The sequence below is a fragment of the Larimichthys crocea genome, chromosome VII (assembly GCF_000972845.2).
Source record: "Larimichthys crocea isolate SSNF chromosome VII, L_crocea_2.0, whole genome shotgun sequence".
Lineage (NCBI taxonomy): Eukaryota > Metazoa > Chordata > Actinopteri > Sciaenidae > Larimichthys > Larimichthys crocea.
This window is the reverse complement of record NC_040017.1, coordinates 25,973,371-25,988,682: the sequence shown is the minus strand read 5'-3', so window position 1 is coordinate 25,988,682 and position 15,312 is coordinate 25,973,371. Positions and strand designations below refer to the sequence as shown.

Genomic DNA, 15,312 nt, shown 5'->3' with positions numbered 1-15,312 from the left:
ACAATGCCGCTAATCCATTGTAAGATTAGACAATTTTCAGTGTCCTGATAAAACCTTGGCCCCATCACCTGACACTGAGACTGAGTGTGTGCTTCCTGAAGAAACAGTGTGTGACTGTAAAGATCAGGCTAAGAGTTTAGGTTACATACAGTACACACTAGGCCTACAGTACATCACTTCTAAAATAGCAGACCACCTCTCCTTAAAGGTCCAGTGCGTACGATTTAAGGGGCTCTATTTACAGAATATCCGGAAAACAAAATATAATACATAGAAACAAACGCCGGCTCTGGATAGGGCCGTTTGCATTTAGTTCATCCTCGATGCTTAGAATGCAAAGGTGAGGTGACAGGGTTGCAATCAGCAACACTGTTAGACGCCACTAAATCCTTGCAGAAAAAGTATCTACACATAAATAAGATTCAACAACATAAGTTGCATGCTTCAAAATGTTTCGTACTGCTGCAGCACTGCAGGAGTCATTACAGTCCCGAGTGTCTCTGTGCATGTGTGTCTCCACTCTGAGTTATGTCTAATGTGATATGGTTGACTGAGTTTTGCAGATAAGTTATGAAGTGCAAAAGTTATAGGTGGCTCGAGACAGAAAAGTTATTGTGCTGCAGTAAATCGTGGCTGATAAATCTTTCACTGCACACACAGTGTATATGTTTTTCACATCCTGCTCTTGCTTCTGTCTCTTTATATATATATATATATATATATATTTCTCTTTATCGTGCTCACTCTCATTTGACACTATTTCCTTCCATGTACGCTTCTTGCCCACATTTGCTCTTATTATTTCATTACGGCCCTCTTTTCTCTCCCTTTTTCCATTACCTCTACCACTCTACTGTGGGCCTCCCCCCTCCACTCCTCTCCTATTTTAGGTGGCTGCACCTGTCACTATCACATTCCCTCCTTCTGCTGACCAGCAGATACTTAGAGAGGTCTCACTTGGAGAGTCTCGGTTGGAGAAAGAGCAAGGCTCTCTTGCTCGCGGGGAAGGCACCGCGTATAGGAAAAACTAACTGATTTTTGATGATCAAAAAGCAAAAGAAAAATCAACCAATCACTGCCCAAAACAGCAGATTGCATCTGAGTTTCTAAAGACAATGGCTACGATCCAAAAGATACAGAAACTCCTTTGATAAGGTTTAGAAAAACGGAGGGTGATAAGAAAAATATGCACCAGATAGGAAACTACCATATTTCATGATTTAGGTACTGTGATGATTCACAAATCAGATTCTAAGAGACACTAATACGATATTGATATTCATTGACATATAGTGTTTTGACAGCCATCGCACGCCGGCTTCATTCTCCTCCAGCTCGGTTAAACTGCTACAAACCAGACATCAAACATTAAACAGCCTCTGCCCTTTGAAAGACGATAAGTCTGGCAGACAGCAGCAATTCAAAGGCAAACACTGTTATAAATAAATTATTTTAGCTGGCCTGAATCCAAAATCCATTCCTCTAAAAAAAAAAAAAAAAAAATGCCTCAAGAGAAAGCAAAGTACTTTCTTGACCAGCAGTTTAAAACAGATGTGTAATCTAAAAATTGAATATAGAAGTGAGTATGGATGCGGAGAGAGATTTATGATGCAAGACGAGCAACGTCCCATAGTCCAAATAGAAACTGCCTGAGAAAATAGGATTGGAAAAAAATGAAATATAGAATTCAAGGGACACCTCCAGCCTATTCGTTCTCTCTTAGCTGTGGAAGATTTAAATTAAGAGTTCAACCTAAACATCAAACTACAAATATCCTTGAACCTCCCTCCACACATAGTTTCACCTCAACCTGTGCTCAGCTTTAATAGGACCAGGTTTCTACAGCTCCGAAAAAAAGTATTGTCCAATTTCTCCAGAAAGTTTTTTTTTTTTTGCAGCATAATCCAAAGTGCCTCGAGCCAAACGACCGCACTGTGGATCCAAAATAGTCCAATATTTACCTCATCATCTCCAGCATGTTTTCTCTCCAGCTGCACACACATTATGGAAGATTTGGAACAAAGCATTGTGTGTGAGAAACCTTCAAGTAAACTTAGTTCATCTGGACGTGTTTAACCAACAAAACACTTGGAGCGTATCAGTGTTTTTTCATGTTTTAAACTGATAACCACTAACTTCACATCACTGCCAGACATTTTAAAAACCTGTACTGCTACGTTTCATAAAGTTCATTTCTGAATATAATGTGAAAATGTTAAACCATCACAATGACCATTAATCCGACATCATCAAAGCTACATTATGGTAAGATGTAAAGCATTGATTACTTAACTATCAGTAGCCCTCTGATTGTTTTACATACATAGATTTCAAACCAGCTGCTGAAACAATGCAAAGAATATTTTACATGATCAGACTCAAACTTTTATCAAACTGTTAATGTCAGAATCCACTTGGACGTCTTTAAACCGAGACAGGAGCACAAGGAACCTTCATGTAGAAAGATCCTTAGATCGTTCCACTCATGAAGTGACAGAGCTGATCACTGACACACTCACAGGCAGACACAGAGCACTTTGCATAACAGTTGTGTCACTTTGTAGGATCCCCACCCCCCACCCCCTCTCTCTCTCTCTCTGTGTTTATGTCTCGTGCCCGAAAAAGCAGACCAGACCACCTGTTTATTGTCTAAACTGCTGTGACTGAGGCAGGCAGACAAACAGGTGCAGTATTACGAGCTGTGTGTGTGTGTGTGTGTGTGTGTGTGTGTGTGTGTGTGTGTGTGTGTGTGTGTGTGTGTGTGTGTGTGTGTGTGTGTGTTGTCACACTGTGGATGTGTTCATCTCCTGGGCTCAGCACTTCTAAAACCCTGCTTTGCTTGCACCCTCCCTATCTCCCTCACCCCCGTCCGTCATCTACCACCCTCCCAAAATCTGCTACTACTGTAGCTCACTGATATACCCACTATACAGGGAGAGAGGGGGGGGGACAATAACATTTGGGATGAAAAATGGAAAGAGACTGTGTGTCCCTGTATAAATAAACAGCCGTGCAACCAAATAAAATAAAATATGCATCATAATTTTGTGTTTCCTCAGCCGTCGTCGTCTACACTGCAGAAATGTAAATCAGCATCCCAGCCTGATCCAGACATGATAGTACAACACACAAAAAACAGAAAGCGATGCAAGGTGAGCTTCACGTTTTTGCAGAATTTAATTAGGATATCTTGTAGTCAGCGTGAAGGAGGTCACTGGTTGTATGACCTGCATTTGGATCCCTGTTTGATGAAGTCAGGTCAGTATGAGCATTTCGTCACATCTAAATCTAGTGCTGAACATCAGAATCCTTTCAAATACATTATTAAATCTAATATAAGTGTAATTTTTTTACAAACTTAAGTAATGAAATTGATAAATAAGTGAGCACCTGAAGCCCTTGTTACTCAACGTTTGACATTCAAAAAACACAGTTTTAAAAACATTGTTCTTTGCAATTAAAACAAAGGGTTACAAGATCATGATCTTAGTAAAAAGGGCAGAAATGTGGCATTGTACCAACTCAGAATCCAAACCTAGAAAGCAATGTCTAAAAAGTAACTGGCAGTGCATCTGATAAGTGGCTATCTACCGTATAAACACAACGTCCCCGGTCCCACTGCAGACTTTTATTGTTTGTCATCCCTGTCTCTCCCTCCCTGCATGTGTTGTCTGTATCTCTGCTGCCTATCAAATAAAAAAAAATGGCAAAACTAAACCAAACAACAACAGTTACTGGCACAATATAAAACCCCTGAAATGTTCAGACGCTGCACAGACAATAATCCACCCAGTGAGCAATGAATTGTTCATTTGAGGTCAAAAGATGTAGACGTCTACATTAATACTGGGCTGGAAATTAAAAGATTATATCTGTGCACCTTGCCAACATAACAAAGCTTATTATGGCACCTGTAGGTATGCATTTGTCACAATTGACTGTCACAACACTGAAGAAGATCTCTGTTCACTTGATACATACAGAAACATACACCCACATCTACAGACACACACACACCGCGTCTCCCAAAGGATGCCGGCAAGTAGGACACTGACTCCTCTGGTTTCTCCCTCCAGAGTGTGTGCACTTATAGTGGGCACACTATAAAAAGAAACTGCTGTTATAGACTGGAGCTTGAATACCCCTCTTCAAACTCACTCGCCTGTGTGATTCACACCACAAATGTGGCATCACAAAAACAGTGACACAGCTTTCACCGTGTCCAGAAGACAAACGGCAGCGTTGTATGAAGCCCGGGGTTACTTGATGTAGACCCACATGTGTTTATATAGCGCAGTGAGACATTTCAGCATTGTGTGGCGTTTTCTAAAGAGAATAGGAAACGCTGCTGGCTACTGCAAGCTAAGCCGATCTCTTGACAGAAAACGTGGGGGTTGAATAGCTTGCGGGGTGTTTTTTTAGGGAGGAGGATGAATACTGGATACCTGTAGTTCAACACAGGGCATCTGCTTTGATTTAGTGGAAAGAGAATTTAAGCAACCTGCTACTGTACAGCAGGTGGCACGGCTAAGCCCCACCAATGAGTGTAGACTATACAACTATTCAAGCCACACTGCGATCACTCAGTGTTGCATGAGTCACAGGCCTGGGCCATATTAGAATAACACAATAAATCCCAGAATAGAATAGAGCAGCACTGCTGAGTAATCTATGTGTGGCCTTTCGTGAAGGAAAACGATCACTCGGGGTGTGTTGAAGAAGATGCAGAACATTTACCTGCGTTCTCAGCATTTAGAGGCTTTAATCTCTTCTTCCTTTCCTTTCTTACGATTAAACGAAAAACCCCATGAGAAAAAAACACTAACACACACTGCAATGCATTACTCTAAAAACTCACAGCTTTTCTTTTTATTTGGAGGATTCCCAACAAAAACAAGAAGAATTGAAGCTGCAAGCAGCGATGGTCGGGCCCTCGCACATGTGCGCACGATTCTTCTTTGAATCTTTTTATGGATCGCCACGCCCCCACACAGTGTCGCCAAAATTCATCATTTTGATCACTTTTACTCAGGAAGTCTATATGAACAGATCTACCAAGTTTGAAGTCAATGAGGTAAAATCCCTATGAGGAGTTCGTTCAAACGTGACCCCTGGAAATGACCCCAAAAACCCGAAAAGTCCAAATTTGACAAGAACTGGACGCCGTACGCTTCACTGTAGCCCGGGTCACCAAGAGACTTTTTTGTGCGTCTCGGTATGTTACATACTCCCTCCAAATTTCGTTCACGTGGATGAAACCGTAGCGAGGGGCCCCTCCGAAAACACACATCTAGGTGGCGCTGTCGAGCCATATGCGTACGTCCATGTGCGAGACCCCCAAAATGCGTAATTTTACTCCCGACTTTAGGGGGGTAGATGAAATTTCATGAGTTTTCGAGGGGATGCGAAAATGCGATTTACTTTTAAACGTCGTTCAGCGTTAGAAATCCAATAGGGCCTCGCCACAGCGTGCCGTGCTCGGGCCCTAATAACAGAGAAAAGGATAAAAAAGAAGAGACTGGAGAGGATAACACAGGTATCTTTTTTTCAGCTCCTTCTTCAAATAGCATTCTTAAACTGCAAAAACACCTCCGTGTTCACAGTTACTTTGACGGAGGAGGGCAGCCCAAATAACTTACTGCAGGGTTCCTGTGTTTGCTTCAACATTTCGCTCAAGACTCTGGTGATGGACTGTGGGAGTACAAAATGAATCCTGTACTCACGACCATGACGAGTTAAACTCTTAGCAAATTATAAAGAGAAGCTGGCAGTAAAGTTACAAATGATTTTATGATAACACATTCTTATTAAGTCGATCTAAAAAAAAAAAAAAGTCCCCAGTGACTTTCTGTAAAGCAAATGTATTATGTCAGCGGTTTCCAAATGGCAACCTGAACGTTCACCCTTCCTCCTTGGTGTTATGTCATACAAAAGCCATTGTTCAAGGTTTTAAAAAAAGCTTTAGTCTTCCCCAAAATTCAACTTCTGCGAACTCAGACCAAGCCCAAATAACGACAACGCTGCCTGTCACGGTGAAAATCTACACTTTGTCAGTTGAGAAGAAGCATATTTTGGGTGTTAAGTGAAAAAGACATCATTCTTCCTTCATTGCCCAGGGATTTTACTCTGAAGGAGAAAGCAAAATGTGCCAACATGCGCCTAGTTTTGAGCTCTTGAAGGCTGCGTTTTGGAGGACTAAGGACTTTCTTTGGAACATAAGTTTTGGCACTTTGCTTTGTCTGAGTTTTAATATATTTCATTGAGATAAATCTTGAATCTATAGTCCATTTTGAGATGTTATTATCACAAGTCGTGTAAATAAGCAACATAAATGTTTGTTATCCAACCATGGTTTGATGATGTTGCACTTATAAGATCAAATTTTGCTAAAATATTTCATTATTTGTTGTAAAATATATTCTGGAAGAACATTTCTGAAGGGCTGAGCCTTGGCAACAGGATGTGAACCTCCATGGCACATCAGGCATCAGTAAGTCCCTACTGCTCCAGGTGAGGCAAGAGCTCCCACTCCATTTTCATCACATCTCCAATATAACCCATGGAAAACCCCCAGCAGAAAGAAACAGCTGACTCACACAATGCCTCCCATCACTGGTCTCTAATTAAAAGACTGATAACAGAGACCATTTGGTGGATGCTTTAATCCAAAGATCCTCACAGCACTTTGAGCTCTTACATTTTTAGCCCTGTGGGGATTTAACCCTAAACCCAAACAGTGTTAGCGTTAGGGATAAAACCCACGATGCATTAATAATTCATATAGGGCCGCATTGTTTTTCCTTTTGAAGTGTTGCTGTCCGGTAGTTCCACCCCTAACCGAGCCTCTTGAACCAAAAGGACAAACCCACTGAAGGCATTCAAAGTGTTTAGCCAATGTGTCTCACAACTCATTTGCTCGTCCCCAAAGACAAGGAGAAAAAAAAAACACACAGTTTATGGTTTTGTAACAGAAGCTACAGCTGCGTTCCTCTGTAATGCCGTCTTGTGGATATTGTGAGCTGACTCTGCAAGCCTGACAGGAATCCTGTCACTCAATATAAGTTGTTGTCATTTTCTTTCTGCATGTCGTACCCGAGCTCTCCAACAAATTCAAGCAGGTAAACATGAGCTGCACTTTAACAGACGTATATTTCACTCGTTTGTTGAAGCTCTTCTCAAAGTCAGCGGGAATGATTCTCCTATGAATATACAGACAATGATTTAACGTGAAACACTGGTTTCAAACAGTCCCCAGCTCTAAATGCTCAGTGGCTCTTGCAGAAATTGAAACTTCTTCTAATCAACATTTTTTCATCATTATCTTCTTTTTAGCTCCAAATGGTGGCGGCTTTTAAGATTACGGGCACAAATGGATTAAATGAAAAATATATTCAGACCAGTATTAATCTCAGATACTGCATCCTTTAACCAACTCAGCTGTTTTAGGCCATTTTCAGGGTCATCCCCCACTGAGTCTGAGTCTGAGAAGTGGATATCTCTGCACTGTGACTATGATTTGGCTTCTCCAAGGAAGACATGCAGTCTTTGGCCAGCTGTCCCCTGTAGGCTCTGGGTAGCTTGTTGCTCTGCCTCCTCACCCCACACTGACAGGCTCTACTTTCCTCAGATATAAATAGATAACGATGCTAACAGATGCACCAGCCCCTGTCTATCTATCTGCTCACGCTCGCATATGCACGCATACACTGTTACCCGACTAATCTTAAGCGCAGAACATTCTGGATGCAATATAAAAAAAGATTAGGCAAGACAATGAGCGGTGCATTCTGAAAAGATCCAAAATATGATCACATAATGTAGGTTACCGACCCCAGATTACTGCGCTCGCGAGAGATTAAAGAAATCAATTACCAAGTTTAAAGAGAGCAACTAATAAGCAGGTCATGGCACATTCAGGGCGCCGCAAAAATAGTCAACTATATACAGAAGCGGGCCTTGGCTCTGAGAACTGCAACTACAGACACGACTTAAATATCCAACGCCAGGAGAGCAAAACTGATAAAAGTGAAGAAACTGTGAAACCAGGTGAAGTTGATGCTGGAAGATCATGAGTCAATTTCAGGGTCAAGAGCTGAATGTCGGTATAAATTAATTATAATAAAAAAAACCTCATCTCCGTCCCCAAACTCCTCTCCAGCAGCCGGTGCAGGTTAGGCTCCCCCCCGAAAAAAAGGAAAGTAAGCAGGACTCACCGTTCGCAGGAACTGAATCTCCTCCTCTCCCTCTCCCCCTTCTGCCATCCTTCGCCGAGGGTTATTCGCAGCTCCTCGGGAGAAAAGAGAAAATCCTTCTGTTTTCTCTCTTCAGGATTTGGATTTTTTTTTAATCTCCTTTGCTACGTCCCACCCTCTCTCTCTCTCTCTCTCTCCACGTTGCACCTCTCTCCTTTCTTGTTGCTGTACCCCTCTTCACTCTCAGTGTCTCTCGCTCTCAGTGCTAGTGTGTGTGGGTGTGCTGGAGGACAGCATGAGTCCTGTGGCTCTCACGGTGTTGTGAGAGAGAGTGATGGGAGGCGAGACTCTCCCCAACTCCTCTCCCCTCTCTTGCCTTGCATCCCCCCCCCCAACCGCAGAAGAGGGAGGGAAGGAGGGGTCAGTAGGCACCTTGTTACACATTTACACTGCTCCCATCCCACCGTGCCGCCATGTTTGTAGAACTGGGCCACTCCTTCACACACACACACACACACACACACACACACACACACACACAGTCTCCCCCCCCTCCTTCCACATGTCTGAGGCTATAAAAGGAAAGGGGGGTGAGGACTAGCCTTTGGGGAGTGTGTGCAGTAAGAACAGATGCACACACACACACCTTAACTCTTCAAAGTGAATAAGTCAGCTGCACTGAAAACAAAACCAGGTGAATACTACAGAAGCTGCTCTGCACCTAGAGGGAGCTATTTGTACAGTACACACACACCTGACAGTCAGCTGATGAGGTGTGTCTCATCTTTATTTACGAGTGGATTTAATTTTTGGCTATTTGTAAAATTGAGCATTTACAAATACGGGAGGTGACAGTTCATGACTCCATCACTTTTACTAAGGAGCTAGTTATGAATACATTACGTCCTCAGTTTGTTTATGTTGTTCCAAAGGGAACGATTCAACAACAGGCGCGATGCAGAGAAAAAGCTGCATGAATTATTTCCTGTTGATGATAAAGATTGAAATGAATAATAATGCAGCTTGGCACATTGTTCGCGGTGGATACTGCTGATGCTTCCTCACAGTCCGGTAAACAACAGGATGAGACAGATTTGCACAGACGGGCTTTTTTAATTAGCTCTGTGCACTTTCACACACTTTCCCCACAAAATCTAAATTTTATGCTCCGGTGTTAAAGCAGCAAAGGTGTTAAAGCTAAGAACAGTAGTTGATAATGTTTTACCATCCCGGTCACTTACTGTAAAATGGATAAATCTGCCTGTGGCTTAATGACTGGGCATGAATCCAAAAAGGTCATTAAGACGAGACACTACACCATAAGGGAATTATTCCAACGCATGACGACCCACTCCACCCTGTGTCCCGGTTCCTGGGTGCGTGGCTCGTCTTCTTTCCATCCGGTGCAGGTGCTTTAAGTGGGCGTGGTGGAGGGTCGTCGACACCACCCTCAGGAGCTCAGTACTCTCTCTCCTCCCTGAGACAACTAACTGGTTTTTGGGGGTTTGATGGTTTGATTGTGTTGCTGCATCTTATAACAACACCACACTCACACACCTCTCCACTCATGCACTCCTAACTGAGATTTCACATACTGCTGTTAGTTTAGTTGAATTATTATTTTCTTAATAAATAATCTGTTAAATTGGCTTTGTTGTGTGCGTCTCCCTCCTTTTGTCACTGTGATATCTTTTAAACGTATTTATTTGACTGCAGGGATTTTTATTTCAATCTTAATATAATAATATATCATATACAAATTGATTAATTGTGTAAATAATTTATCACGAAAAAACGTTTCAGCTTCTTGAATGTAAGGATCTGCTGCTGTCATGTGGACATGACAAGATATTTGAATATTCCACTTTGGACAGTGGAAATTATTTGTATATTTTTCTATTATTTTTAGAGACCAATTAATAATATATTATGTTGCAGCCTCCCATTTAATCTGAATTGTGTCCCTGTCTCTTTTAGCTCCGAACAGACATAAAATGGCCAGATGAACCATCAAATAATTTTGCACCTCTGATGCATTCCTGTAGGTAACATCAGTGGCACACCCCTCTTGCTCAGGGATGCACCAGACAGAGAAGGTGGAAGTCTGAGCGGAAAAAGCGCATCACACACACTCATCATCAGAAATCATCCATCAAGACAGCGTGCATACACAAACACACACACACACACACACACACACACACACACACATCCTTACCTCCTTAGTCTCCATCTGACATCCTTCAGCATGCTCGCCTTCTTCTCGATCACCTCCCACTGCAACAGCAGCTGGCACTTAAAGATGTTTTGGGGACGCTGCTACTCCGTCCTGTGGGTGAAAAACGGACAGGAGGCGGAGGAAGAGGAGGAAGAGGAGGAGGAGGAGGAGGAAGAGGAGGAGGAGGGGACACGCCACTGAAGCAGAACTAACATGAATTCTGGGAGACTGAGTCTTGATCAGGAGGAGACCTGCTGTTGCTTTTTTTTTTTCTGCCAACTCATGAATCTGCCTCCTCTCTCTCTCGCCTGAAGGTGGCGACATTGCACCGAGGATTGAAGTCAGCACTCTTTATCATAATCATTATATGAATATAATAATAATAATAAAAATAAAATAATAATAATAATAAGAATGACAATAACAGTAATGAAATATAAATAATAATAATAATAATGATAATGATAATGATAATGATAATAATAATAAACAATAATAACAACAATATAATAATAATAAAATAATATAATAATTAATGATGATAAGTGTAATGATATATATAATAATAATAACCGAATGAATGATAATAATAATAATCTGATCATGTATATAATAATCTAACTATTAATGATAATGATAATAATACATAATAACAATTCACAATGAACTAATTATACGTGATAATAATAATATAATGATATGATAAGGATTGAAGAATAATAAATAATGAGAATGACTAGTAATAATAATACAATAATAACAACCATGTAATACATAATGACGATGATAATAAATACTGATGAGATAATATAAGAATATATATCTTAATAATAATTAATGATGCTGTGATGATAGATAATAATAGTAATCACTACATAATAATATAATAATTAATACATTTTATTTGATTTGCTTTTTTCTTTTCCAACACCGACAAACCAAGGTTCACGCGCGTTCCTCGGTGCGTCTAACCTTTTCTTGCGCACCTATTAAACTTAGACGCTTAAGTGTTAATTTTAATTAACACGAAGTTCCGTAAGTTTAACTGACTGGTTACGTCGATGACGTACGTCGATCAACGTACGTCATCGGCGTAACAGGCTTCCGTTTTAACAAAATAAAAGCCCAAAGCAAAATCAGTAAAGAGTGCACAAACACGTCAGTCCCAGAACAAACCACGGTGTTTAAGGCTGGTTTGAGATTAACGGAGGCAAAACGTGATATATATTTTTTTTAATGCACCAGTTTATTTCAGCGTGTCAGGTGTCCTCTTACCAGCTGGGCGTGTGCAACTCTCTGTTTTTTTTTTAACTATTGCTTAAGATTACAGTAAGATTACAACATAATACTTTTTTTTTCCCCTCCTGTGACATCACCCTGTTTGATGATTTCTAAGACAAATCCAAATGCATTTTCACTTTCTGTGCAAAGCTCTGCAGGATTCCTGCTCTGTGCATCTTTCCTGCTTTTCAATGCCATATCGCCCACTCTCTCTCTCTCTCTCCCGCCAGCCAGCCAGTCAGCTTCCTGCAGCAAAGAAGCCACCTCTGCAGACTTGAGGGGGGGACATTAATGTCCCCTGTTTGGTCGCCTCTTCCTCTTGGGTGTGTTAAAAACAAGGATGCCTTTGAGTCTCCCTGCCAGCTGCACAGCCACATAAAAGCACAAACACACCTCCCTGTGTAATCACTTGCTTACCCTGAGAAATGACAGAGGGAGTTAAAAAAAAAAGAAGAAGAAGAAAGAAAGGAAAAATCAGCGTGATAGCCGTGATTTGGGATGAACAAATCTAGTGTCAGGATCTCAACATGTTGATAGTGATTTTCTTTTTCAGGAACTGATTCTTTTTGCCAAGTTCAGGCGAAGCTCCAAAAAAACAAAAGTGACAAGGGTGTGGCCTATTTTTTTTTTTTTTCCTGTGTGTTGATGCTCTGTAAAAAAAAAAAAAGAACCGCAGATGTCGCTTCCTGGAGTACACTGATGGTGCTCAGATGATGCTCTCACTATCTCTCTCTGACTCTCTCCTCCTTCCTCTACGGGTACTGCAGGTGTTTCACTACTCTCTCTCTCTCTCTCTCTCTCTCTCTCCCTCTCCCTCCCCCTTGTGCACACACACACACACACACACACACAAACACACACACACATACACACACAGAAACTGATGTGAGTTCCCCTATCGTTCAGAGCCAGTTCCTCATTTAAGATGCGACTTGTTTATGTTGAAGGGGACAAGTGAATGACTTTGTTAGCTCCAGCACTCTACTTTGAGGCTTTTTTTTTTTAACATTTTCTGCTTTGTTGCAGGCACGAGTTTTGTTTTGTTGCCGATCTGTGGTTGACAGATCTCTTCAGATAGCGGAGAGGGAGGCTGACTGACACACACACACCACAGAGAAGAGTTGGTTTGATAAGCAGCAAGTGTGTGAGTTTATCTAGTTCATGACTTGTAGTAGGTGGGCAGCCTTCACCCCCAGCAGCTCTCCATCCATCCTGTGCCTGCTCTTGCTGTCCGGGATACATACACCCATAGAGGACACAGCCGAGGAGAAGGAGGAGGAGGAGGAGGAGAAGGGTCAACCATGGAGCGGTAGGGGACACGCTCAGATGCCCGTGTGGATCACCAGTGGAGGAGGAGTGTTGCTGAGAAGAGCTCTGCAAGGAACAAGCCCAAGAGGTAATTAAAAAAAGAAGAGGGTACATCAAAACTGAGAGTCTGTTGCACTCAGACCCACTTTGCAGCTCCACTCTCTTATGCAAGCGTAAGTCTAAGTATGTGTCAGCAGCAAGGTTTTGTGTGCAGCAGCGATGTGTGAACCTGAGGTTATGAGATGCAGTGTGGTTTGTGCAAAGGCTCTTGACAGGTCGAAGAAAATGAGGGCATTGTTTTTATTTTCCGCCGGCGGTGTCTGTTTTATGCCCTTTATTTCGATCTGCCAGTGTGCAGTGGAGAGAGGAAGAAAGAGTTTGTGTAAAAAGAAAGATTGCAGACACACACACACACACAGCTAATGTGTTTGACCTGCATATCAGTGAAGAATATCAACATCTCAAATTATTTGTGTGTACTGCACACATGAGCTCTGACATTCAACAGTTGTTGGTGACTGTGAGTGCTGCCTCTCTCCTTTCCATGGAAATGTGTTCGCTTTGTGTCCTGTCCACCTAATCTGCATTTACTCGTCAGCTCACTGATGATTTTTGCATTTGATCTCAGATACTGCTGGAAAACTACACATTTAGAAGCCGGGTGTACTTTTTTTTTTTTTTTTCACTGCTGTAGTTGTGACCACAGCTCTTATCAGATTGCCTGGAATGAAAGGGTTGTGTGTGTTGAATGTTTAAGGTAGTCAGACGTGTGTTATATGTGATTTAACTACCTGAATTTAAGGTGGACTGACGGAGCGGCCTTTTCAGCAGTGAGGTATCTTAAATCGTAGAACTACAGTTGTTGGCAAGACGTATTTCTCAATGTTGAGTTCATTTTTCAAACTCTTCACACATCAGCACAACAGAAGTCAATGTGTACAACTTGGGGTCACACTGCTCCTTTCAGGCACAGTTGGCTTTGCAGCCTATCTGGAGGGATGGATCAGGCATGCAAAAAAGATTCTTATGAAACGGGTTGACTGGCAGTTGTATTTCTATCTATCTATCTATCATAGAGAATACACACGGAGTATAGTAATAGGTGTAATGTGCATTACTAGAATTGCTTTAGTTTAATTTTTGTGCACTCTATCCCAAAATCTGATATTAGAGCGTTTCTGTGACGTGTACTGTAAGGTAGCACATCCTGTAGAATCCTGGTTTATGCTGAATAAATACACAATAACTCAAAGATACTTCAAAGATAATAGTGTAGTGATACACATATTAGTGCTACCGTGACGCTTTGTGTTGGGAGGTAATGTTGGCAGAGTTCTGGCACAAGAGTTGATCCTGAGGTGTATGGTGTCGTAGTGTTTTGGTTGCATTAGTGCATTGCTGAGTGTTTGGATGAACTCGTTGTGCTGAGCTGCGTGGCGGTAAAGAGAACTGTGTTAACAGTTTGAAAAAGTGAACTCAGTATAGAGAAATGTGTCACAATTGAGGGGGAAAAACACATGCGTAGGTGTTGACTTTGCTGTTGTTGTTGTTTTTGAGGGCCCAGATTATTAAAAAAGAGCTAAGAACTAAATTACTGATGTAGATAATGGAGGTTTGTGTGTGTGTTGTTTGTCTTGCCTCCGTATCAAAGGTGTGTGTACTTGCACAGGTAGACTTCATTGTTTTAGCTTTTATCTGTCTTATAGTTATAACTAATACAAAACAGCCAAAGAGGTTTCTGAATTTGCTGCATTATTTTTTTTTTGGGATCTTAACAACAATGTGTTACAGTGACTTATTGATGGACCACATGGATGAGGTTCATTGAGTAGATGCATCCTCTTGATGCAGAGGGAACAAGAACGCAGGTTGTGAGAGGGGAGAGTGAGAGAAAAGAGCAGCTCACAAACAAGGCTTCAAAGGGCCCTGGCTTCAATTAATCAATTAAGGAAAGAAAGAGAGGAATTGCATATCCCCCCGCCAGTGTGAGAGCGAGAGAGGAGAAGGGGAGGGGGGGGGGGACTGATCTGTAGCCAGGAGTCCTGCCACGGATGGGAAGAGAGTGAGAGGGGATTTCCAAAGAAAAAAAAGGGAAGCTGCTTTTCCTGAATGGCTTGAATAGAGTAAGGATGAAGGAAGAGGAAAAAGCAGGCGAAGGAGAGTCATGAGGAAAAGAGGCGTGGAAGGTCTTCCTAAAATAAAATCAGAGATATGATGGTCAAAGTTTTCCTCATCGTCATGCATATGAGGATTTTATTTTTTTACTTTCAAGTTTGTCTTTCCATGAAAGTTAAATATAGATGATGATAATTA

The 15,312-nt window shown here is 41.6% G+C and overlaps 1 protein-coding gene across 14 annotated transcripts in view; it reads right to left on the bottom strand.

The window, feature by feature from the left end:
• The window catches only part of ryr1b (ryanodine receptor 1b (skeletal)), a 65,279-nt gene extending 56,708 nt beyond the window's left edge, over window positions 1-8,571 (bottom strand). For 5 of the 14 annotated variants that reach the window (XM_019272942.2, XM_019272943.2, XM_019272946.2 and 2 more), the window contains exon 1: window positions 8,214-8,570. In XM_019272942.2, the coding sequence (XP_019128487.1) occupies window positions 8,214-8,261 (48 nt within the window). In that variant the 5' untranslated portion in view covers window positions 8,262-8,570. Of the gene's footprint in view, window positions 1-8,213 lie in introns of all 14 variants that reach the window. The other 9 variants (XM_019272947.2, XM_019272949.2, XM_019272954.2 and 6 more) reach the window with 3 other exon arrangements.
• Window positions 8,572-15,312: the final 6,741 nt, after the last annotated feature.